Source organism: Osmerus mordax, chromosome 8 (assembly GCF_038355195.1).
Source record: "Osmerus mordax isolate fOsmMor3 chromosome 8, fOsmMor3.pri, whole genome shotgun sequence".
Classification (NCBI taxonomy): Eukaryota; Metazoa; Chordata; class Actinopteri; order Osmeriformes; family Osmeridae; genus Osmerus; species Osmerus mordax.
This window is the reverse complement of record NC_090057.1, coordinates 6,895,440-6,921,986: the sequence shown is the minus strand read 5'-3', so window position 1 is coordinate 6,921,986 and position 26,547 is coordinate 6,895,440. Positions and strand designations below refer to the sequence as shown.

The 26,547-nt window shown below is 46.4% G+C and overlaps 2 protein-coding genes across 2 annotated transcripts in view; both read left to right on the top strand.

Moving 5' to 3' along the window:
• Positions 1–6,243, top strand: part of LOC136947482 (SAM and SH3 domain-containing protein 1-like) — a 38,366-nt gene extending 32,123 nt beyond the window's left edge. Inside the window, exons 17-19 of the mRNA XM_067241578.1 lie at positions 1,664–2,670; positions 4,503–4,634; positions 4,866–6,243. Of these exons, the coding sequence (XP_067097679.1) occupies positions 1,664–2,670; positions 4,503–4,634; positions 4,866–5,126 (1,400 nt within the window). The 3' untranslated portion in view covers positions 5,127–6,243. The remainder of the gene's footprint in view (positions 1–1,663; positions 2,671–4,502; positions 4,635–4,865) is intronic.
• Positions 6,244–8,460: 2,217 nt separating this feature from the next.
• Positions 8,461–26,547, top strand: part of usta (uronyl 2-sulfotransferase a) — a 44,424-nt gene continuing 26,337 nt past the window's right edge. Inside the window, exon 1 of the mRNA XM_067242448.1 lies at positions 8,461–8,862. Coding sequence (XP_067098549.1) covers positions 8,634–8,862 — 229 coding nt within the window. The 5' untranslated portion in view covers positions 8,461–8,633. The remainder of the gene's footprint in view (positions 8,863–26,547) is intronic.

Below are 26,547 nucleotides of genomic sequence, written 5' to 3'. Positions count from 1 at the left end.
ATTTATTTTCGTAGTGACCATGTTGCACAAATGATCGTACGTGCCTAAACAACTTTGAGAAGAAAAAAAATCTTTAAATATTTGAACTGTAATGGATACAATAGCATTACATGCTATCCTTGTATTTAGATATTTGTTAGATTTGAAGCTACTTGTGTATATTTGAGACTCCCCCAAGGCTGTGCTTTATTCCTCTACACTGTTGGGCCATCTTTCTGTGTCATAATTCATAAACCATAGCTGTCATAACTTCTCTTGTCATAACTTCCTCAGTGAGTGTCAGTCAAATGACCGATTCCCACCTGTTTAATGTGCGTGTGTGTGTGTGTCCGAGTTTGTGTCTGTGTGTGTTTGTCTGTGTGTCTCATACTGTTAAAAACGTGCAATCTATCTGCCTCGGTAGAGATGTGAGTTGTGGAATAAACAGCTTCAGTAACAGAACATCTTCGGCCTGCTTTGTTTCTTTCACATCTATCTTTCTTTTCCTGTGTGTCTCTTTTCTTCATCACTCCTCACCAGCAGCATAACATTCAGCATTTTTTGATCAGTTTCTATTTCCGTTCCCTATGGCGTAGGCACACTGTAGGCCCTCGTCTCCTACATGGATCTGATCCCGTGTCCCAGTCACACACATCCTGCTTCCTGATGTGCAGTCTTCACAACTATTACATGTCTGTCCCTCACATTCCAGTACTAAACTATTGTATTTGTGCTGTCTCGGAAGTACACCACACCACAGGTTCAACAGTTTCTTTATGGAAATGGATTATATTGATGGGGTAATTAGTTTTGTTGAGTGATGATCACTTCCATCAGAATGTAAATTGTATCAAAGATGAGCCATCCAGACTGAGGTTCCTTATGTCTCCGTTTAATGAAAAGCATCCCATATTTCACTCAGTGCCAATTCAAATGATAGACAGTGAAAGGATTGTTTCCAAGAGATTCTTTCTTCTATGTTCAATATTTGTGCCCCCTGAGACTTCAACACCAACTTGTTTTTAATCATTCAAGTCTGGATGGCAGTTGTGAGCTTTATTAAAAAACTGAAATATTATCACGGCAGACATCAATAGCCAGTGAATTAGAAACACCGACCACAATCCTGCGCTCTTAATGAAAGCTCTCCCAGGAAATAAGAAAAGTGATAACTCGGCACACTTCAAAGCCCAAAGTAGATGATGTCATCAGGCTGTTCATAGAGTGTAGTCCACCACAGAGCTGAGCCCAGCCCATACATTACTGTGTGTTTCCATCTGTGTGTGTATAAGCTGAGAGAGATGGTGGGCCAGCGTAAGACTGTCTTTGTCTTTAGAGTCACTCTGTATAGGTAACTGCAGTCTGAAGTCTTATTATTACATAGACTGATCCCAGACTGGATGACGTGCAGGATCACTGTGTGCTCATGGCTCCCTTCTCTCACTGTTTGGAGTCTAAACAGTCCATGACAAGTCAAATTCCTATTGGGGGGAAACAAAACTCAGTTTTAATCCAATACCCCCACCAACAATCTAATATCACCACAAACAGTCTAATACCCCAGCAACAGTTTAATACCCCCACCAACATTACTTCCACCAAGAGTCTGATATCCCCACCAACAGGGTTAGAAGTGCTTCCTCTGACTCTAGAATCAAGCAAGGGGGTGTGTCCTTTGTTTCAGGCAAGAGCAGGAAGATGTCTCGCTCCAGCCGGTCGTCAGGAGGACTCCAGTCCCCAGACTACCCCACCCTGCCCATGACCCAGTCCACAGAGGCCCTGCAGCAGAACAAGAGGGAGCGCAAGTTCCCCAAGGGCTTCTTCCACAAGCCCAACCTGCGGGGTTTCAGTCTGCTGGGGCTGAGGAAGAGCCACCGCCGGACCCCCATCCCGGCCAGCCGCAGCTGTGAGGAGCTGGATGGGCCCCCACAGACATCCGGACCGCAGGCCTGGAAACGCTCTCACTCCCTGGGGGACCTCCATTGGGAACAGGGCTTTGACCAGAAGAAGGACCACAGTCCGGAGCTTAAGCCTGACAAGGGAGTGGTGAAGTCGGTGAGCGGTACCCCAGTAAAGCCCCCCCTGGGTCCTCCGGCCCAAAGTGGAGGTCCTGCGGTTAGCCCAAAAAGGTTTGCCGATCGCCCGACTGTGCCCTCCCAACTGCCCCTCTGGCCCCCCTGCCCCGCTAGCCCTGCCCCCCAGGCTCCAGAGCCCCTCTCTAGCCCCAGCCCTTCTGAGGCCTCCCCAGGCGGGGAGAGGAGCCTCCGGACCCACCCTAAGAAGCCCCCCGTGCCCCCACCCGTACCTATGAAGAAATCCAAGGAACGGCTCGCCAACGGCCTCCGCCACCCACCCCTTTCCACACCTGCCTCCCCTTCTCCTACCCACTCCCTCTCCAGCTCCCACCCCCCTAGCCCAGTCATCGGCAGCCCCAGTGCCCCCTCCCTGCCAACAAAGAACCCTTCCAGCAGCACTCCTGCCAGCCCCTCCACCAGTTCCACAGCTTCAGCAGAAGAGCAAGACTCTGCCCCCGCCGTGCCCCCTCCCTGGCTGTCCCACTTGCCCGCTGGCAAGGTTGCCGTGGCCAGGAAGGCGTCCCACGCCAAGATGGCGGTGGACCTGCCCACCGTCCTGGAGCAGAGGCTGGAGGCTGAGGGCATCGACCTGACGGAGGAGCCCTACTCCGACAAGGTCAGTCACCACCTCCTCGTCGACTAGGTGCACACATGTAGGAACTTTCCGTATTAGAGGTGTAAGAAACACTCCTAAGCTGTGTTTTGTCTCCTCTGTAACCTCTGCGTTTTGCGTTTGAGTTCTAACATGCCCTACTTGACTCAGTCATAACAGTATTCTGTGCCAACAATAGCATTGGCTTGCTTCAATATTAAAAAGAAGGAAAGCTATGTGTATGTGAGTGTGTGTGCGTGTGTGCGTGTGTGCATGTGTGTGTGTGTGTGTGTGTGTGTGAGACTCTATATGAGGGTAAGCCTTTTGTGGGCATAGTCATTGCAGTGTGGTGCAGTCTGTTAAGTTTACAGGCCTGGGCCTAGACCCTCTGATACCCCTTTAAAAATGAAACCCCAACCCTGCCAGGTTAACCACACATACACATTCTCTCTCTCACACACACACACACACACACACACAGGCACATGCTCTGATGGCTGGTGCAGAGGTTAGACATATGTAATGGAGACCACAGACAGAATTGGCTCTGAGTTTCAGTGTGTTCTGAAGGGAGTCTGCTACACCAGTAGGGGTGCTGTAACTGGAGAAAATGTAAATCAATAAACACAAAATTTGAACACACATTTTATTTTAAATAGAATAGCATTCCTTTCACGTTGGGTAAATTCCTCATTACCCATTTCCAACCCATGTTATAGCCATCTCTGTGTCTTGTGGCTTGCTAGTCCTGTGGCCTGATCATCTTGTTAGGCCCAAGTCCTATTTTCCCTGGCTGCAGGAAATGGAAAAGTCAAACAGGACACCTGGACTTCCAGTCCATTTATTCGCATTCTATCCTGCAGCCCTCCTCTCCTCCTCACCTCTCATCCTTTCCTTCAGCTGCCATTCCCTCTTCATCTCAGGGCCTCCATGTTACCTCCTCACTTCCAGCCCTCCTCCTCCCTACTCCCTTCAGCCTCCAGCCTAGTCTGGTTTAGCTCGCCAGGGCTGGCCAGCTCCTGGCCGTAGTTCTAGGTGTCTGGAGTTGTTTTTCTGCATGCAAGGCACTTAATCTAATTCTGACAGATTACTCATGTGATCTCTATCCTGCTGCTCCCAATCCATCTTCTCTCTCCCTCTCTCTTTCTTTCTCTCTCTTTCTCTCTTCTTCCCTTTTTCCCTGAACAAGACACAACAGTCTAGTTGTTGTCTGTTATTGGATGTCGCCTCATTTCGAAGCCTACGGTTGTTAAGTGTGGACTTGTTATTCCACATTACGAGTCTGCTTCATTTGCCTATAAACATCAGAATCTGGGCCTCTCATTCCTCATCATGTCCAAACAGCCACATAAAGGCAGTGGCCTCCTCCGCCTGCTCTGTTTCTGACCGCTACCAAACATGCGGTTCTTGTTGTGAGTAAAGTTGACAGTCAGCGCCCCAAAAGTTTATATACAGTTCAGTGTTTAGGATTCTGACTTACCAGTCTCTACAAACTAGCTGACACTTTCTAGAAGCGGAGAGAGAAAAGTGAAGTGGAGATTCTGATATTGGCTACTCCCAGTCTGATGAAAACAAAGACAACCCTCTGATTGTTGTTGAATGTCTGTACAGTAATGTTTCACTGCATAGCAATATTGATACACTCCAGACCACGGTTGCCATGGGTTTCACAGTTTGGAAAAGCTGCCAGTTGGAGTTCACATCTGCACTAAACTGAAACTCATCCAAACACATGATAGCAATTTAGACGACACATACTGCACTTCCTGTGTGTGTGTCACTGTGTGTTAATGGATGAGTGTATCATTTGAATGTGTCCCTCACGCTTCACTGACCCTCACCGTCCCTCCCTCCAGCATGGGCGTTGTGGGATCCCCCAGCCGCTGGTTCAGCGCTACTCAGAGGACCTGGATCAGCCGGTGAAGGAGGTGGCCTCCAGCCTGGACCTGGTCCGGGTCAAGCAGCTCCGCAAGCAGCACCGCATGGCCGTGAGTCTCCTCCACGTCCCCTAACCATAACCACGGAACCAGACTGACCCTAACCCTTAAAGAGACTGTACCACGGAACCAGACTGACCCTAACCCTTAAAGGGACTGTACCACGGAACCAGACTGACCCTAACCCTTAAAGGGACTGTACCACGGAACCAGACTGACCCTAATCCTTAAAGGGACTGTTTTTAAACGTCTGTTCTCCCTGACGGTCTTGTTTTTTTCCAGATACCCTTCGGTGGTTTGACCGAGATGTGTCGGAAGCCCCTGTCCCCAGGTCACGTCACCACCGTCTCTGATTGGCTGGTGTCCATCGGCCTGCCTATGTACGCCACGCCCCTGACGGAGGCAGGGTATGACACCCTGGGCAGCGTGTCGTCCATGACAGAGAGCAGCGTGTTGGAGGCGGGCGTGCGGGACGAGAGGCACGCCCGCAGGCTGGTGAGCGAGGCCCAGCTGGTGACGGCACACAGAGGCCCACAGTCGTAAGATGGCTCGGCTCCACCGCAGGGCAGTTGTACCACAAGCCGTCGGACAGCTGGAGAAAGCACAGTGGTCCACTGTGAACGAACACAAAACTAAATCCTAATCCTTATAGTGCGAGTGACCACAGCACAGCTTGCACGTCTCATGGAGACGTCTGATTGGATGACGGGACAGCCATTACGCTTGAGATTTAAGAGAACAATTTGTCTCTTGTTGCGCCCTCTTTTTATCTATCTTTCTGGACTGTTCCCGCTCGTTAACTGGCGTTCGCCCTGGGATCTCTCCGACTGCCAAGAACAGATATCAGATGCCTTTGAAAACGGACTCTGACTGTGTCTGCAGGGTTGGGTCTGGTTTCCATGACAACCGTGTGGTCCAAAAGAACACATCCTTGAGAGCTGCCGTTAAGGAAAATAGCACACTCTTGTCTTTTTAAAGTTGGATTTTTTATGACTGTTTATCAATGCTTTTCCTGTGCTTCATATGTGCTTCATGTCCATCTTTGATGTCAGTAAGCGTTGGAGAACAGTATGAGGATGAAGTTGGGCCAAAGCAATTTTGTTTTAATCTGCGAATGTCACTGTTAATCCCAGGCATAACATGCCACAGCTAAAGCATTCTGTAATCAGCTTGGGGCATTAATCAATTAAATGTACAAGTAACACACAAAACGGGCAAACAAGGCTGTCAAAGGAGATTTTAAACAATAATTTCAAAATCTCTCTCATATTATCAATATAATATACAGTATAATTTATTCTAATTACAAAAAGTGATCTTATACTTTCAGATGTGTATCTGTTATGTCTTCTTTGTGAATGTCAAAGCCACAATGGTATCCTGGATGTCTTTGTCATTGTAACCATAGAGACAGCTGCCGATTGGAGCCAATGTTTGAGATTATATTTTAGATTTGGAATCATATCTTGGGTGCGCAAATATGTTAGTTCCATCTGTCAAGGTTCAATTTGCACATTAAAATCCGCTTTTTTTTGGTTGTTGCAGATAATATGACTCTGGGTGTATCCAAGCTCATTTTACATTGCCTTACCTGTGCTATGTAGGAATGAACAGATTAATATGTTACCATGTCCTATTAGCCCCTTAGTTCATGCCATGCTGGGAGGGAGGGAGGGAGGGAGGGAGGGAGGGAGGGAGGGAGGGAGGGAGGGAGGGAGGGAGGGAGGGAGGGAGGGAGGGAGGGAGGGAGGGAGGGAGGGAGGGAGGGAGGGAGGGAGGGGATACAGCTGTTTGACAGAGGCGAAGGATCACATCTGGAGTGTCATGTCTTATCTCGTAAGAGGAAGTGGGCGGGTGTCGGGGTGGGGATGGTAGATCTAGAAGGGAGAGTTTTGGAGCTTCAACCTCATTGGTGGTTTATTTATGACATCGGGGTCACCAAGGTTACTGTCGATTTCATAGATCATTGGGTTATCTGTCATTCTGGGGGGGAGACTCCAAACATCAAACGTAATTTACTCCCAGCTATGGAATTTCAAAATATAGGTTTGACAGAGTGGCATAAACTAGAGGGTGCTGTTGCCGTGGTGACTTGGTAGTTGGAATGCCTTTTCTGTTCATACAGAGGCTCTGGGTCATTAGCTGGAAACTTTGAGCATAAAGGCCCGACATTGAATATGTATTTTGTAAAGATTAAAACAATTACTGTCACTGTAAATGCACTTTAGAAAGTAAATCCAGATGTTTTTAAACTAAATTAGGTCCACAAATGGATATTTGTTTTCAGGTTATGTAAAGGTTTTGAATGGATGATACTGGTATTTAGCTATCTTTTTATTGAGTTCCCAATGCCAAGTCAATGTACAAATGTAATTAATTGATCATGAATTAACTGTTCAAATTACTGACTTCCAAATTGTTTTTGCAGTCGTACAAAAAACAAAATCTTAATTACATATATGAAATGATTAACAAAAGTTGCACATTCTGTATATGTAATTGGTATTTAAATAACTTATTTTTTGCTTTTCATGTCAAATGTAATTATTAGCTGTACAAATAGCAATACCTTACTGCATATTGCTTTAGACAGTGACAAACTACAGTATGGACTGTAAAATATAAGTGTATAAATGATTTTATTTGGTTTCATCTAGCTAATGATTGTCAATAAATATTTGCTTGTGTATTGAAACAAAAAAAAATGTCTATAACGATTTGTCATTCTGAAAATATAATAAAAACTTTCTTGCCATCTTCTGTCCTTTGTTTGCATAAACACACATGAACATGTGCGCTCTCCCACAAACAGCTACATACAAGCAAGAACCACACACATACACAAACACTCTCACAACACTCACACACAATCTAATGTATGTGTGGGAGTATACGAGTTATTAGCTTCTCTCACCCTTTGTGGTTAACAGCTAAAACCTGCTCCACATGTTGTCTTCCACTCTCTGAATTTATTCATTACATTTTACATTTTATTTGATAATAAGTCTCTGTATACAATAACAAGAGCTATCATGTTACCCAGCTGGATTTGTTTAATCTGAGCCACAACGTGAGATCAGTCATCCGGATATGCTGTAGGAACTGGGGCTAATTTAATTCCCTCTGGTTTGGAGTATGGGGAAATTATGATTCACTTTTGCTCTTGTGCTGGCACACCTAATACATACACACTGATGTCCTGGACTCTGGGGGGCTGACATGGACCCTGTGGTTTAAAAGTGAAAGGCGGTCAGATAGAGATTGTGTAATTATTTCTGACCTGGGCTATAATACCTAAGTATTGACTGGTCTTGACTGTAGTGTGTCTGTTCCAGGCTTGTCATGATGCCAAGGAGGTTCCATAAACGGATTATTTTCCAATATCCCAACTGGATATGGAATGACAGATTGATAACTCTAATTGATAAATAAGACCATCATTTTTATGGTCTTCATGGCTTGATGCTTTTGGTTGAGATGTTGAGATGCTGTATCCATTATGACGATAGCATGTTAGACGAGGTAGATAGCAGAGATACGGTTGGTTGACTGTCGTTTTTTTTGTTAAAGGTATTACTGACACACGCGCGCGCGTGTTTTAGGAACATAAAGTGATACACGTAGGCTAAATGAAGGATAGGCTGCATGCAGTCTTTAATAAATAATTGTACAAATTAAGTCCCGTGAAAATTGGCCATAGCCTATAAAACAGTATGGGCTAGGACGCATGGCTAACACACGGTGACGCTATTTTGCATCCTTGACTAGCTGCAAAAGTGTACTTTTCTTCCACGTCCAGTAATCTGACACCAACGCTAACCCCCAAAAAACTCAGCCGGAGGATGGAACCTCAACTTCACTTGCAGGAGTAGACGAGCACGGACGAGACGTACCGAACGGAGGCGACGCTGTGCGCAAACAACTTTGGCTGCGGAGAGTCTGCGTTTCCGAATAGGTGTCCGTTTCAAATGATATCAAAGCAAAGAGTTTCACTTTCCACAGGCGGATGGGTGACTACCGCTCTCTGCGGCGGCGCTTTATGAGGAGGAGATGATGAAGAATTTCAGCAACAGTCCCCTTCACAACAACCAGACTCCAAACCACATTAGGGAACGGAACAACAAAAAGTTCAGCTTGTTTTCGGCAATTCCGTTACGACTGTCTCTGCGAGGTTATGGTTTCTGTATGGCTACGTTGTTTCTCTTCTGTTTCGGCTCTCTTTTCTACCAGTTAAACGGAGGACCCCCTAAAATCTTACTGGACATCCGACAGTATCTCGGTAAGAACTTGCGCACTTTTCGGTGTTTGAGTCTTTCTCAGAAAGCTGCCGAATCTTTGAAGTAGGCTGCCAACGCGATTAACTCTGATCCCAGTCTAACACTATTCAAGTTATTGCCTATATTAATACTATTAAGTAATTATGTTCAGTAACTGGGGTTAACACCTCTGTTTTTGAGGACGTGTAACAGCAAGTGTATGCAAACTGTTACCACCCCCTCACCTCTGGACAATGGAATAGTTTTTTTTGTGTGTGTAACGGTGTCTTCACGATACCTTTGAATGGTCTCATTCTGGATGTTTATCTTGGTGTCGCTGTCATTAATGTGCACATGCAATAAAAAGTATGTCTGTACTTAAACACGAAATATATTGGTTTGTAACTATACGGTTGTCATTTATGACTGTAGGTAAGGTGTCATTTCCACGATTGTCCTGGCTTTTGCATCGTGGTAACAATATAAGCATGGCCATTATCTGTGTGCCTTTACAAAAAGCCTGTTGATGCACGCTCTGGTCCGTGTCATTCCTGTCCCAAAGTGACAGCGAACGCGTGGAAAGAGCGCAACAGCTGGTGACAATAGTCGTTCGCTTTCTACCAAACCAAAATAGTTTGAAAGGGTTCTGGATCACCATAAAGGCACACTTCTCTGTTTCGGACTGCAACCAATAAATACAGTCTTCTTTTTTTTAAATGCCTAACATTGTAAATCTTTGCTCGAAGTTGAAAGGCTTGATAAAACTGGTCAAATGCTGTGTTTTCATGTAATGTTGCCTAATGTATTCAATTTAGCAGACGATTTTACGCAAAGCAAGCTACAGTATGAACTTGCAACCTCTTGATCCACAGACACCCATTCATTTGAACCTAGACTACTTCCTTCAAACTTCTTGGAATGTTTGCCCTCAGTATTCATACTTCTTGTAAATGTGATTGAGAAACTTTCAGGAGAACTGTCATCATGTTCTCATACTTACATTTACATTTAGTCATTTAGCAGACGCTCTTATCCAGAGCGACTTACAGTAAGTACAGGGACATTCCCCCGAGGCAAGCAGGGTGAAGTGCCTTGCCCAAGGACACAACGTCAGTTGGCATGACTGGGAATCTAACTTCTCTTAAGCCCTGATTATCTGTTAATAACAGCTGAACTGTTTCCTTTAAACAGATTGACTCATAGTGACAAGTGCAGCGGGGAGTGAGTGTGTGTGGGTGTGTTTGACTGTGTACTGTGCATGTGCTCGGGTGTGTATAGGGGTGTGTGTGTGTATATATGTGTATATGGCTGTATGTTACTGTATGTATTTGTGTGTGTACAGTATGCATGTATATATGTGTTAATGTGTGTGAGCATGTGTGTTGAGAGGAAGCTGTGTTCATACCTACTCCATACAGCAGATTGGAGCCTTTATGACGTGATAAACATCTGGAACTGAACCAGAGTCACTCACCAAGTCAGCCACTAATCCCCTGGGTCAGATTGGTTTCCTTCACACACACACACACTTTCAGTCCAAGACAGATGCCCCCATACCCGAACATAGTCACAGAATGGGAGAAATCCGCTCCTTGCATCTCTGCCACCCACTGCCCCCATGTTGGGACCTCAGAAGGATGTCTCTGTGGCTGAGATGAATGAACCCCTGGTCCAGTTCAGCTGCTGCAGGGAAGCCCCCACCTCTGGGCCTGGCAGACACAGGGCCTTCTATGACGGGGGCTTCAGGGGAAGGAAGGGAGGTGGGGTGGAGGGTTATGCAACAGTGACATAACTGTACTGTTGCACCACTCGTGCTGTGGCATCATACGTGTTAGAGAGGGCGACAGGGGAGTGAGGGGTCCCTCTCTGACACACGTGGGGAACTGCTTGGGGAACTGATTTGAGGAAACTATGGTTTCCTCAAATCTCTATGTGATTGTTCAGCACTGTGAGAGAGTTGGACTCTGAACACAATTTCAGAGCACAGCAGAGGAATCTATTTTAAACAGTTTGTCTCTATCTTTACTTTAAAACTGAATGATGACAGGAATGAGAGGCCCAGTAGTCTGTTTGAGCAGAGTACTGCTCGACCTACACACTCATATATCACCAAGCTGACATCACCAAGCTAAAATATGATCTTAGTCGCTCTAAATGCACAGATTGGACGGTTGTTTAGATAGAGCCTTTGATGTTCCTTGGCTTCAGACTACCTGTGAAGAGACCCCTGAACTTGAGGAAAAGACACATTTCCTAGTTTTATTTTGAATCATTATCTTGCTTTCTGCATTGCTGTTTCATGAATAGCCAAGATACGCTGGAACTCAAAGACATTTGAATCAACCAGATTTGCCGTAGTTCTAAGGACCAGGCCATAGGTTAGTGTGTGTTGTTTGTATGTGAACACTCCCCCAGAAGAACAAGCCAGGGCCTGGAAGATCCATCCTGTCTTTTTACAGTAAAGCACTATGTTTTGTGTGCCTGTTTCAATTCCTGATGATTCCCCCGTGAATCATGAGGGCCGGCTTAGAGCAGCTACCCTGGGAACAAGACCAATCAGCAAGCTCACGTTTTATTTGCTCTGGCAGATGGGTTTGGTCACCCTCCCACTCAAACAGATTTTCCCTCCGGCAAGAGAAGGGCCGGGCCAATCGCAAACATTTATCTGATATGGGGCAAGTTTAATATGATGACTGTACAGAGGTGCGCTGATGAAGTAGAAGTTTTGTTGCTCTGATTGTTTGAATGGATCCAATTTAAAAAAGTTCAGAGGCATATTGGTCAGTGCTTGTTGATAACGCCCCTTGGAAATCATAAATGAAACTAGGACTGATAAGCAGGGTAATTTTCAAATACACACACATACACACTAACATAAACACACAGTCTCCTACTTTTCCCTTGAACCATAAGGACCAAGTCAGAGAGATCAGAATAACTTGAATCTCCCCAACCCTGAGCACTATGGGCTCTCTCTCTCTATATATATACCTCTCCCTCCATCCCTCTCTCCCTCTCCCTCTCTCTCTCTCTCTCTCTTTATACCTCTCCCTCCCTCCCTCTCTCTCTCTCTCTCTCTCTCTCCCTCTCTCTCTATCTCTATCTCTCCCTCTCCCACAGTGGTAGGAATAGAACTAGAATTGGCGAGTGTGTGAGTAGTTTCCCACTGTGAAGGGAGCATGGATTGACATGTCTAGTCAAACATGGGTAATAAAAACAGGCTTCGCTACAGTGGACCCCACTCACACATGACAGTCTTTCACACACGCACAGACACACACACACACGTTCGTTCAGACTTAACTGATGACATGTTTGTTACCGTGTTGGACGAAATGCTGATGTAATCTGTTGGCAAGACTCATAAAACACACTCATTAACTTTTTCACCTATGTGCAGACACACTCACACACACTGCTGTAACACCCCATGCCTCTGTCCTGTGTGAGGGGGAGACAGATGCAGGTCTAACAGCAGCTCAGGCACCTTCAGAGCAGCACTGCCAGCTCTCTCATGGGTGTGCAAGGAGTCAGGTGGCTGAGCGGTTAGAGAATCGGGCTAGTAATCAGAAGGTCGCTGGTTCGATGTAAATGTAAGTGTGCAGGAACAGCGACACAAACATCCAGATGGGTTCACACACACATCCAATCATTTTCACTTGCTGAGAATACACACACACACACACACACACTGTAAGGGACTGCTCGCACATATGCACTGGGAACAGACACAAGCGTCAGGGCTTGTTGAGGCAGCCAGCCATGTAAGTGTGATTTTTGGCACCAGCTTGGCCCTCCACACAGACACCAGTAGAACCATTCCACACTTCCTGGAGAAGGATATTAAAAACAACGCCTTTATTTCATCCAATCGTATTTTATTTCCCAGAATGTCAAGAGTAGTGGCAATTCCTTTCAAACTTGGGGGAGGAGCCAAGTCTTCCTGGATCAATACCAAGGGGTCACTTGTGAGGTTTCTATGGAAACTATGCCTTATGTCATATTGTAGGTCTGTTGAGCTGTCACTCAACTTTCAAGATTCCCAGTCAGGGTTCCCAGTTGTGTGCTATTCCGGAAAGAATTAGAGCATTGCCAGATTAATGGATATCTCTACTTTAAGAAACCCAACCAGGTTTATGATATGGGTCAAATGTATAGCATTATAACTTGGCAATCCTATACTGTGTGTGGCATTTATAGGGATTTATGGAGTTGGCTTTAGTCTGTAGAGGCAGCACAGGTAGTGTTGTCTGCAGTCCAAAGTTGTGTTTCTAATTTAATATTCTTAAACTGTCTTGTTGACCTTGTTTATTCTTTCTTTTCTTTATGTCTACAAAGACTGAGAGTGAAAACAAGCCAAGTGGTAGCTCCGTTTAGTGTTTTCAGATGTTTAAGTCTCTTCATATTACTGTTGAAGGGAAGTTAGATTTTGTGGAATGTGTCTCTGGTCCTGTGTTTTGAACCATCTTGGTAATATGTTCTTGCTGTCCCGGTTGTGAAAACAAACACACCTCCCCACTGCGCCAAGGCAGGTTATTTGTTTGTTTACTTTTTCCTGTTACGGACACGATGTCTCATTAAGTGTGTTTAGGGGGCAGTGAAGGGAGAACTGCTTTCACATGACTTGAGACCAGAGAAAACCAACAATCAGGAAGCGTTTTAACTGAAACAGAGAAATTAGTTAACATATAGGCGGAATAGATCCAGGATATATAATAAATAGATTTGTAAATAGCTGTATAGAAAAGGTGAAATTTTGCCGTGAGTAGAGGATATTTGTAACGTCTGATCCTCTTTCAGTAGCAATACTCATGTCTCCTCATGCCGCCCCCCCCCCGCCTCCGCCTCCCCCTCCCCCCCCCCCCTCCATTACACCCCCTCCCCTTAGGGGTCGTGCCCCACAGCTGGAGAAACCTGACGTGTACCATCCACTGTACACCAACTGTTGCTGTGTCAGTGTGGTTTCATGCTAAATTGGACGTCTGTCTCTGCCATTTACAGAACAATGAGTTTACCATGCTGTGTTTTGCAAGCTCATGCTGAGCAATAGATTCCCAGCATGGTCGACCACATGTTTGTGCTGAGGCCTGTGGAGGCGAGGGTGTTTGTCTGCCCCTGTGTGTCCCTGCCGGCCCTGTTCACAACCTCCATCAGAGCTGCTGCAAGAGCAGCCTGGCTCTAACCCTCTTGATTGGATAATTGTCTCAATTAGCACAGCCAATTAATGGCTACATGCACCATAGATTGCTAATGCTCTCTCTGGAGGCTGAGCCGCCCACTGCAATAACACACAGTCATTATCTTGCATTACTGCGTTAGTGTTTGAGCAGGCACAGAAAGGAAAAGATGAAGGGACGCCAGACCCGTTAACTGTTATTGGTTTGTAAGTTCTGATGAACGATGACGGTCAGAACTCATAAAGCTTTTTGTGGAATCATATGAAGTGGAGTGTGACTAAATCAGTGGTCCGCTACTGTTTGTGCTGTCTTGTTTATATGCTTATATAAAACATATATATAATATAATTGTTGTTGTTTTTTTTATAGAGAAATATTGTTGAATATGCTTCTTACATCCTTTTCTTGTCCTCAAGTTTGGAATATTAGCGGAGCAGATCATTCTGCAGTGGAGGAGGAAGGGTGGATCAGCACAGACTATTTCTTCGAAGGGGGGGGGTATTTGTGTGGTATTTCACGACTGCCAGGCTCAAGCTCTTGAGCTCACTTTAAACCATCAAAAACAGACCTCTAAAAAACATCCCTCCTTTCTACAATTTTGAAATTCTTGTTTGCCAACTTCTACAATCAAACCTGGCACCGTGAAAACCAAAACTGTTCCTGGGATGGGTTTTTTGCTCAACCACCTTCACTTTCTGTTGCCATGCCATAGAGCTCCTACACTCCAAAAATCTGAGGAAAGTACTTATTTTGTATAGCATGATTCGATAAAATAAAAATGAACGAGGCTACACCATCTCAAACATCATGAAGAATAATGCTGTAGTTTACTGACTCTCTGAGAGCATTCAGGCTGCTTTACCCAGGAGGTAGGGTGAAGCATATAGGGGCTGTGGGCTGGGTTCAGTGCCCCAGACATAAGACTGTTTTTCAGTGGTTGCCAGGGCACTGATGACAGCTGCTTGTGGTTGCTTTCATGGCACAGCCGGTGGGTCAGAGGGTGGGTGGCATCTTGCCCGCGGTTACAGGGTGGTACCCTGGCAATGTGTGCCATCACGGCAGCGCTGGGGAAGAAGGATTTTGAAAGAAGGTGTCCACTAAGACTTACATACTGTGGCCCTCCATCTTGAACTATGACAGCTATGACACATCTGAGACATTTTTAACACATATTTGAGAAATGTTTCAGGCATCTTTTAAAAGCTTCCCTCTTGTTGTCTTTTTAGCCGGGTTTCTTCAGCGATTCTGCTGTGTGTCCCTGAGCTCTCGTGTCGTTAGCCTGTTTGGTACAGTAAGCTTGTTTTGTTTATTTTGGCAAGAGTTTCAGAGCTTCACATTCCTGTCTTTATAGCCATAAAAACGGCCACAAACATGGTGTGCACCAGGACACTATGCTTCACTTGTCATCAAGTACTCTGGTTGAATCATTTACTGAGGACAAGTCTTCTCTTCATGGGGGCTGTATGTGTGTGGGGGAAGGGGATCCAGCTATTTAGGAATGGTCTTCAGTCTTCTGAAGCATCATAATTGGTTGTTAAAGGTCTTGTTAAGAGATAGAGAGAGAGAGACAGAGAGAGAGAGAGAGAGAGAGAGAGAGAGAGAGAGACCATGTTGCCCACTGGCCAGCTCCTTACCTTGTTCTGGGGTCTGGGTCTATGTTTATCTCTTGGGTAAGAACCACAAGTCTGTCTGCTCCACTCATTTAATGCCCATGAAAAAGTATATAGCTGTTTAAAATAGCAACCTTAAATACATAGTAGAGCCACATCGGGTGCCGATGCCCGTCCCATGTCATTAAACCGCTAGTTGCTAGTTTGGGAAAATGTATCGCTGTGCACTTTTAAGTTTTATTTAGCTTATCCGACTCTGGTTTTATGCAGCAGAGTATGAGAGTGGACCAAGTGTTGTTTTCCCTCTGTATTGTTTGGACTCGAACTAAGACAGCTGTTTGGACATGTCCAAATGATTCTGGGATTCTTTCATTTGTCATGATGTGTGTGTTTTAGACTTGGTATGGAATCTGATCTAGATGGGCCATGTACTCTCCTGACAGAATACTATACACTATCCAGGGGGGGGGGGGGGGTGGTGGCTTGAAAGTTAAGAGAGGTTATGTTTATAATGAGGGGGGGTTGGTGGGAGGAGCTGTTTTCTTAAGGAGGGCCAAACAAACCTTACAGTGTGTGTACTCGCCACAGGTTTTAGTATCAAACCCTGCTTATCAGTGCTGGTTCCTGATATCAGTGTTGTAGTACTCGAAACCCATTACCCCTCGCACCCCAAAAGTAAATGAGGAAGATAGGTGAAACAGTGGCTGTCGGCCAAATCAGCTATAGCCTAATTAGGTTTGATTACCTGAACCACAAAGAGTTTACAATAGCGTCCAAAATAAAACACACAGCTTGTGTAAATTCTTCACAGACGCTCACTGAGACGGCTGGGACTAGGCCTACATCAAACTTTTACCAGCATAAAAAGAAAACATAGAAAAAGGTAAGCTAAGCCTTTGACACTAGCAAAGCTAGCTAGCTACCTAATGTTTACAATCTGCCTCCCGACTAAAACTCTTCAGAAATCTCTTCCCCCTTTACACAAGAGATTTAGTGAGTATTAGCTACCTATGTAACGTTACACTGTATATTTTAGAGCGCTAGTTTCAGTTATCAAATCTAACTTTGTACCTAGTCAAACCTTACTGTTTGTGTGTGTTGGTCTGGCCTTGACCTGGTCTCTCTTGGCCTTGGTCTTGGTCTTGACTCGGTCTTGATACACTCTGGTCTTGGTCATGACTTGGTCTCGGTTTAGGTGGTTTTCACTACAACACTGCCTGAAATATCTCCATGTTAAGCAGGTTGCACTTGAAGTGGCTGTGTAACTGGGTGTATTCCTGGCCTGTCTTCCAGGCTGTTTCAGGTGCAGGTGCCTCAAGGGGGTCTTTTTACACCTAAAGACAGTTATTATCTTTTTCTATATTATTATTAGTCTTTTTGAGTTCTTGTCTGATAGTCATCTGAGTGTTTGATGAAGAGACTGTGTGTGTGCCCATGCATGAGACTGTGTGTGTGTGTGTGCATGTTTGCCCATGTGTATGTGTGTGTCCAAGCATGCATGAGGCCAGGCATGTGCGTGTTTGTGTATCTGTGCACAGTGCACACAGACCAATCTCCTGTGAGTTGCTCCCTGATTAGGCATGACTGCAGACGTGCTGAGATTAGGAAAACATTATTACAGGGAGGTGATGCAACATTTCCATTAACCCAGGAATGTCAGGAAATTAGGAAAATTAACTCAAGCATTCTTCCAACTTTCCACTTCCACTCTCCTCTTCTTTCCTTCCTCATCCCCCTCCCCCCCCCCCCCCCCCTACATCCTCATCCTCGAGTTCCCCCCTCCCACTCACCCCTCTCCTGGGCACCACAAGACACCACCTCACCTCTGCCAGCCACCAGTTGGCTCTAGCTCTGTCTTTCTCTGGAACAGCTCTGTTTGGTCGGCTAAGTCATTAGTGAGTCAAGTGGTACTGTTGCACAGGCGACTCTCCGGTTACTACTGGGATGACACGTTTTACTAAGGTGCTTTTCACCACGGCCTGGGCTTGCAACACACACACACGCACACACACACACACACCATGCTGGCACTGGTTCTGCCTCGCTCAAAGGCAGCAGCGGATCCTGTTCCATGGCTACTGGCCCTGCCCTTTGTTTAGTCTGAATTGTGTCTCTGTGTGTGTGTGTTTGAGTTTGTCACTGCACCATGACAAAGAGTGGGCTTTCTATCTCTCAGCTTTACATCTGAAAGGTATTTTGGTAAAAAAAGAGAGGTTCAGGCAGGAGGACTCAGTATAGGATTTACTTGATACTTTATTTCACATGGTACAATACATACTAAGTAATACTTGAATTTGGCATAATGGTTCTGCTCGCCGCGGCTCCCTGCCGCACCCAACGGAGACACCGTCTCGACCTCCGAGCAGAGAGCAGCGACACATTCCCACCTACGAAAGGAACACAGAACCAAGCTTGAGGCCTCACACATTATTATGAGCGCAAGTAACTGGAACTAGAGGCATTAAAGGGGGATAGAATAAGCAAAACTGGAAACCCTAGCCTCAGAGAGGAGATGGAGGCTGAGGCAGCCATGGTGGATTCTCACAGAAGGGGATCATGGGTTTGACCGGCGGCAGCTCAGTTGGAATGTGGCCCTGCCCTGCGGAAAGCAAACTTCACATCATCCAAAGCTGCCACCTCCATCTTAAAATGTGCTCTCTCTCTCTCACACACACATACACACACGCATGCATGCATGCAGTATGTGCACACACACAATATTATACACACACGCATATAGACACTCAAATGTACGCACCTGTACTCAAACATACACCTCCACACACACACTCACTGTGAGAAGCCTTAGGCTGTAGTTATATTTTACTTAGTTTGTGTCGTCTTTTACATGTCGGATATAAATGATTACAATGGTGCACATGCGGTACAGTCTGTCAGAGAGTGTGATTCTTCCCCAAAAAACATTCAGCGACGGTTTTACAACCTGCTGTTGCAAGTTACAGTATTATTAACTCATTTAGCTGCTAAGTGTTTTTCCTGTCATTCCCTGATCCCTAAACTAAAGACAGTCCAACCACTAAACCCCCAGTTGAAACGTCCTGGCAGTGTTCAGATCTTGACCCACACGGGCCAGAGTTCCTCTGACAAAGCCACATTTCTCCAGATGTTTTCAGGACATCTAGAGAGTGCCAGAGTCCAAAGTTAACATAGTTTCTTCCAAAGACACACAAACTCCCTGCTCTTCCAAGAATCTGGACAGTCCAAGTTAAGGACATGTGGTTGTGATTGGTTCAAAGAGAGGGCAGGGGGTGTGGCTGGGCTTGTCTGATTGATGTAGTAAAGAGTGGGTGTGTTTCCAAAACACCTGCGGACCCAAAACACCAGCCCAGGCCACTTTCCTAAGAAATCTTTTGTAACCCGGGGCAGCCCAAGTGGTTGGAGGTTCCCAGTTTGTGTTTTTATCATATGAATGCTCATCCACTTAATAGTACATTTCCAGATATCCCTATTATGTGGGGGCTTGCCATTTTCTCATTCTACTAGTTCTTCACAACATGTCAGAGAACACTGGAATGTTACACATGCAGGACCAGTTTTACTGCTCACTCTGGATGACCTCGCCATTGAGATTTAACAAGGGGTCAAAGGTCATGTCAGAGCTTTGGGATGGACTGTGGTGGAGATGAACCACCAGTCCTCATTCTGACTGGTCTCCACAGACACAGATGGTCTCCTTGCACACTAACACATTCCGTGCGAACACTAATAAACACTGACACTAATAAACACACCCCACCTTGCACACACCAGAATCACTCTTTTGACCTTTCTGTCTCCCTCTCTGAGAGTCTCTCTCACACATAGACACAGTTACCATGACCCTTGAAAGCCATCAGAGTTCTGGTCTACTTAGGCCCTGGTTTTGTTGGGTCTCAGATGGCCTGGTTCAGAATGTCCTGGTTTAGCCCACAATTCTAGTCTGATCTGGTCTAGTTTGACTTTGTCTGGACCCGTTCTGATGCAAGTGAAACTGAGATCCCTTTGTGTATACTGTAGGCTACTTGTATGACTTCACAGTGGTTTTCAGAAAGACTTCAAGCAAAATCTCCCCTGTTGATTTGGTCAAACCTTATTAACTGTCTCTTTGACTGTGTTTTTAGTCCATAATTCTCTCTGGCTCCCTCTCTCACTCTCCTCGCTTTCTCTCTCACCCTCCCTCTCTCTCTCTCTATCTCTCTCTCTCCCTTGTTGGCAGAGTGAAGTAATGGTTTCCTCATGAGTTCGTTCCTGGACAGTGCAGTAGTCTCTAATGCAGATGTGGCTTGTGTTGTCCCCAGTCATCCACTCTGCTATAGCTTAGGGACGGCTCAGTTACTTTCCTGTGGTTGACACACACACACACGCAGGTACTCGTGCACGCGTCCACGCACACACACGCTACAATTGGTCTTCCAGTGTACTGAAGATTGACTTTCCACATGGACACACACACACAGAGAGCCTCTTGTTGCGTAGGTGCAGTTCATCAGGCAGCTTGTGAGAGTGTCTCTAATCATCGCAGTTCCATTACACAGTCTTTCACCGGAACACTAAACTATTGTCTGACACCACTTTCCTTAGTATTCTGAGTGTGTGTGAGTGTGTCTATCACTGTACTGTACTCCCAGCCCAAACTCAGCTCAAATCGATGACTGCTTCTCGGGTATCCTAACTGCAGTTGGAGATGTTTACGAGCTTAGACAGTGTGGAGGTGACAATTGTGTCCACTAAGGGATATGGACCTATGGAATGGAAGTTAGTAGGGTGGTGATAACATTCTGGAGTTCTGGGGTCATGACCTTTTGAGAAGTCTATGTGATCTCTGGAACTAGTGGAAAATTCCCATCTGGCCATTGTCCATTTTCTTTTTCCCTCATATTTTTTTCTCTGTCTTTATCTCTCTTCTCTGCTTTCCTTTAGCAGGTTGTTGTGCAGTGGGGAAACATTTAAAGTTAGCTTTGTTCCTGACACTAGCCTATCTATAGTAAGCAGCACAGGCTTGGCTCTTCAACGTTTTTCTGTACTTCTAATGCTAAACACTTGTTAGCCCTGTAAACTGAAAGGAGGCTTGATGTTGGAGGTCACGGAGCCTTAGCCAGTACTCACCATCACAGCACTCCATTGCAATTTAAAACGCACAAATGCAGCATCAGCAATTGATTATACATAAACACAGCACAAAACATACATACACATAGGTTTTCAAACAAAGAGACTTCAAAACATGGAGGCACAGCAGGTCTGGACTGGGACTGAAATGGTCCTGGGACTTTGAAACGCAGACCGGCCCACGACCGTGTATTATTATTATATTTTTTAGCATTATGCCACGGACGTTTAAGCGGCCGTTCGGGAGATCTCCCGACTCTCCTGACGGCCAGTCCGACCCTGATGCACACACATAAACACACTCAAACCACATCCTAGATGCCTGCCTATTTATATGTGTAACAGAGCCCAGTGGCCGCTCCCAACAAGTGGACAGGGGCAGCAGGAGGAGGAGGAGGGGGGGGAGGAGGAGGAGGGGCAGGAGGGGGGGGGGGGGGAGGAGGGGCAGGAGGGGGGGGAGGAGGAAGGTCTGCAGGAGGGGCAGGAGGAGGAGGGGGAAGAGGAGGAGGAGGGGCAGGAGGATGGGCAGAAGGAAGGTCTGCAGGAGGGGCAGGAGGAGGAGGGGGAAGAGGAGGAGGAGGGGCAGGAGGAGGAGGGAGGAGGGGCAGGAGGAGGAGGGTCTGCAGGAGGGGCAGGAGGAGAAGGGGGAGGGGAAGGAGGGTCTGCAGGAGGGGGGGGAGGAGGAGGAGCAGTAGGTGGAGGAGCAATAGAGGCTGCAGGAGGAGCAGGGGGAGGAGGAACCGCAGAAATAGGAGAAGGAGGAAGCGCAGCAAGAAGAGGTGGAGCGGTAGGAGGAGGGGAGAATAGTGTGTCCATGTGTGACTTCTCCTAAACAATTCCAGGCATTCCCAGCTACAACGCTTTTGGAAAGACACATGGCAGTGTGTCTATGTATGATAGGGGTATGTGTTTATGTTTGTTTGTGTGTGCGTTTTTAGGTGTGTGTGTGTGTGTGTGAATGTGTGTGTGGGTTGAAGGTAGTCGAAGCTCTCCTTGCTCCACTAACAGGTGGAAGTCTGTCAGAGTGCTGTCATTTTGTACTCATGAATATGTTATTGAGCTGCCATCTGGACACTGTTTGTTTTATAGATCTTAGGATTTTCCTCTCCATTCTTTCCCTGTCTCTTTCTCTCTCCTCTCTCTCTCTCTTTCTTTCTTTCTTTCTTTCTTTCTGTCTCTTGCTTTCTTTCTTTTTTCTTTCTTTTTCTCTCTCCTCACAAATGTTTTTCCTCTGCCGTCCCTCTCCACCTCCATCTTCCCATCCCTCTGCATTCGGAATGATCTCTTTCCCTACACCTCAATGTCTATGTCCTCCCTCTTTCTCCATCTCCCTGGGTCTCTCTCCGCCTCTCTCTCAATATCTCTCTCTCACTTCATCCCTCTTCTTCTCTCAGTAGTCCTTTAACAGATCAGAGTCTGCCTCCTATGAGACAGGGCTTCTGTCTCTGTATTTATAGACTTGCACCCCCCTTTTCAGACTAGACAGCTAGACTGGACGATGGCCTCTTCACTGATGCACACACCCACCCATCCGCACACACACGGGATGTGCTAATTACAGGCTGGCACTGAATGTCTGTGAATGCCATGAACAACCGCAGACCATACCATGCCATACCAAACGCTGTTGACCGTGAATGAGAACAGATGACAATGAGTGAAGGCAGCTGACGGTCAACGGGACTCTGATTATCCTGAGCGGAAGTTGCCGCCCACAGTTCGCTGTTAGGAGCTACAATAGACTTCAGAAGACAACAGTTGAACATTGAAGAGTACAAGAGCAGTAAAAGCTATGTTTCCATGAGACCTTCAGTTTTCCTCCTCTCCCTGCTCTGTACACAACCATAATCTCTTTGCATGGATAAACAGTATTGGCACGCTTGCTGTGTGTTTTATGTGTCAACTGGAACTGTGTGCTCTTCTAAAGTACTGTGTGTGTTTGCCTTTTATTAATCAGGGTAACTGTGTCCATGAACGGCTTCATGGTGACTTCAGTACTGTGTGTGTGTGTGCGTGTGTGTGAGACTCCATGCCGAGCCCATCGGGGTCTACCCAGCCTAGCCTCAGTATAGAGCCCCAGTGTCTTCCTGCCCCAACGACAGCCTTCTCTAAAGAGCGCTTTATTACCCCCGCCCCTCGAAGGGAAGGGGAGAGACAGATTTAGAACCCCTTTGACTCTCCCTCCCTCCCTCTATCCCAACCTCTTTTCCTCTTGCCTGGCTCTGCTTTCCTCTGGACTCAATGGAGAAGGTTATGGTCTCATGACTCATCATTAATGGCTGTTCACCTCTGTTTCAGACCTGTGTGTGTGTGTGTGTGTGTGTGTGTGTGTGTGTGTGTGTGTGTGTGTGTGTGTGTGTGTGTGTGTGTGTGTGTGTGTGTGTGTGTGTGTGTGTGTGTGTGTGTGTGTGTGTGCGCGTGTGCCTATGTACAGTATGTACTGAGTGTATGCATGAGTGTGCATTCAAATGATTTCCCAGTAATGTATTAACGGTCATGGAATGATTCGTCTCTCACTCGTTCACCTACCAACTACTGTCGTCATGCTGGCCACACAGACAAGCTGCTCCTGGGTGGGTGACACTGTTAGGAACAAAGGGAAATAACCAATGTTGAGAAATATCTTACTTAGGGAGAAAGAACCCTAACCCAAGAATGGACCGTGGGAGCTGTAGTTGAGGGGAAAGTAGGTTTGTGGAGTTAGAGTCATGGCCAGAAGGGTTCCAGTGTCGACGGGCTTCACTCCATAGGCCCTTTCACCCTGTGGGAAACGGTGTGACTCTGATTTCTGTCTCACAAACACACGTTCACATACTCTTTTTCGATCTTGCTCTATTTATCATAATTTCTCTCACACAGACACACACACACACACACTGCCCTCTCCAAGTGCAGCCAATGCTACTGAATGGATCTGAATGGATTCCTTCTCTCTCTGGTATGCTTTCCTCTCTGAGACCACGGAAATTTCCACACCCTGTGCGTGTGTGTCGGTGTGCACTGTGTGTGTGCAGTGTTAGTGTGTGTTAAGTGTGTGTAGTGTGTGTATTTCTGTGTGGTGCATCACCTCACCAAAAGGTTTCTTTTAGACCCTACGGAGTGATGGTTGATTTGAGAAGTGCTCTTGCTACTGTGCCAGTGTGTAGTCTGCCGCTGTTTCCTCCATGAGCTCATCCATGAAGACCTCGTCTGCTGGACCTCAGAGTGTCCAAAATGGCTGCGTTACCCCCATCATCCTGCTCTCAGCCTGATCCAAACAATAGGCTAATCCTAAAGATTTGCCGTACCCGCTTATTTTCTTCATCCTCAGCCAAAGCAGTACGTTAGCTTTTCATGACGTCATTGTCTAAGGGCACGTCTTCACCTCTTAACTGTGCGTGGTTTTGTTTGCTTCACGGCTAAAGCTCTCAGCTGCTTTTAAGGGGCCCAAGGGGTGTGTGCTAGCTGGCCTAGCTGTGCTAGACCACATGTGCTGAGGGGGTGGAGAGTTGTGTGACGCTTCAGGGCATCCCAGTGCTTCAGCGTGCTCTCGGTAGAGAGCCTTCTGACGCACGGAGCACCTGCTGTAACAGAAGAGGGATGGGGGGTGTGATGCTGCAGATTCCATCCCAAGTTTAGTTGATCTGTTGAGGTTTTCGTTGATGCTAAATGTGTGAGTTTCTGTCTACATTAACACCCATCATGAAGACAGAAGTAAGAAAGTCCACGGTCATTGCTTTTTGGCCCCTGTCTGTGGGAGTCTGTGTGAACTAACTCTCTCCCGCTCTCTCTCTATCTTCCTGTCTCTCCCCCTTTCTCTCAACACCCATCACTCTCTCGGTTGTTTGTCTTTTAACTTTTGTTACAAAAAAAGTTGGAAATGGAGGTTGAAGTTGAAGACCACTAAGCTACGTTTGTTTACGCGGCTTAACCCTTGTTCCCGTAGCTCTTTACCAGCGGGGGACAGGGAGGTTGTGGCTCAGGTTGCCCTCAACAGATCTCCATTTTGGAATATAAAAACACATGCCAACATATGGAGAACACATGGACTTTATATGAAACTTAGAGAGGAAGGCAGGAGGCAGTCTGTGTGTGTGTGTGTGTGTGTGTGTGTGTGTGTGTGTGTGTGTGTGTGTGTGTGTGTGTGTGTGTGTGTGTGTGTGTGTGTGTGTGTGTGTGTGTGTGTGTGTGTGTGTGTGTAAAATCTCAGGAGGTTTTGAGATGATGTCATTGGGGTACCAGGTGGTCCACTTCAGTGCGCACATCCGGTGACTTCTGGTATGGGCCACCATGAGACACTCACACACACACAAAGGATCTCTCTCTCTTTCCTGCTCTCTCTCTCTCTCTCTCTTTCACACACTGCATCTCCTCCACAAACACACACAGTTTAACAAAACTGAACTAAAAAAAGCAGTGACCACTGTACAAGGGAGGGGTCCACATTCCCATTGTGGTGTAACCTGGCACTGACCGGTACTGCTGACCAGTACTGCTGACCGCTGCCACCCCGGACTGATGCTTCCGTTGCAGGAGTATTTATGTGAGATGATAGATTCAGACTAGGGCTCTGCTTGGATCCACTGTGTAATTAGGGAAGAGGTTTGGGGTTTTTGTGAAAACACACACGCACGCAGGCAGGCCCATGCACACGCAGGTACACACAGACATTCACGCACACACGCAGAACATGCTGGCATCATGTCAACTGGGTCGTATTAAGGGGCACTGCTGTTGTATGGAAACCTAGGGAGGGAGGGGAAGAGACAGAGAAGGAGAGAGGAGAGGGGAAAGAAAAAAGAGAGGGGGAAGAGAAGAGAGGGAGAAGGAGAGGGAAGGACAGAGAAAGAAAAAGAAAAGGGAGAGGAGTGGAAGAGAGAACGAGAGGATGAGAATTATGGCTTGGATGAGGATAGTCATTCCATAGTAATAACCACTGGTCAGGAGAAAAGTTGTCGCTGAGACGATGATGATGTGGTAGGAAAGACAACACACGCACACACAAACACAAGTGTATACGAGACTGATGAACAGAGAGAGTTATACTACACAGCACTACGTATGGATGTGTGTTTTGTTTCCTTTTTCGCACTCTGAAGAGCCTGATATAGTCTGTCAGGGGATTAGGAGGACGCGCACACACGCATGCACACACGCGTGCACACACGCGTGCACACACACGCTTGACCTCATGTCCCCAATAACACCACCTCCTTTCATCTCCTCCACTCCAGAGACGGTGTGGTTCCACACAGCTGCTCCAGCTGTGCGTGTGTGTGTGTGTGTGCCTGTGTGTGTGTTTGTGAGGGAACATTAATGTGTGTGTGAGCAAGCACGAGTGTGTGTGTGTACAGAATGTGCGTGTGCCTGCGAAGGCAGCCTGTCAGGAAGCTGTTAAACCTGATCAGTCGTCCAGCCACCGTGCTGAAGACTTTAACACACCTTTACATGGCCTATATCATCACATTGTGGTATGCTGCGGTTCATTTAGCTACATAGACGTTAGTTCTTTCCCTAACATTGGGCAGTGTTGTAATGGGGTATGTTTACCGTAGAAACCAGTTGAAGTAGTTTGACCTTTAATCTTCTGAGCTGCTGTTCCTAGCTGAGTGTCTGTGAGTCACCAGGCCTTGTCTGTTTGGTCATGTGTGGTCCACTACAGGTTGCAGAGAAGGGTAGTACTTTGTTGGAAGGTGAGGTGTAGAAAGGTGCAAGACTTAAATTACTCATCCACTTACTCTGGCTTTGTGTGTTCTCTCCCTCTGTTTCTCTTTTGCACTCTCTCCTTCTCTCTCCTTCTCTCTAACTTCTTTGTCATTCTTTATATCTTTCT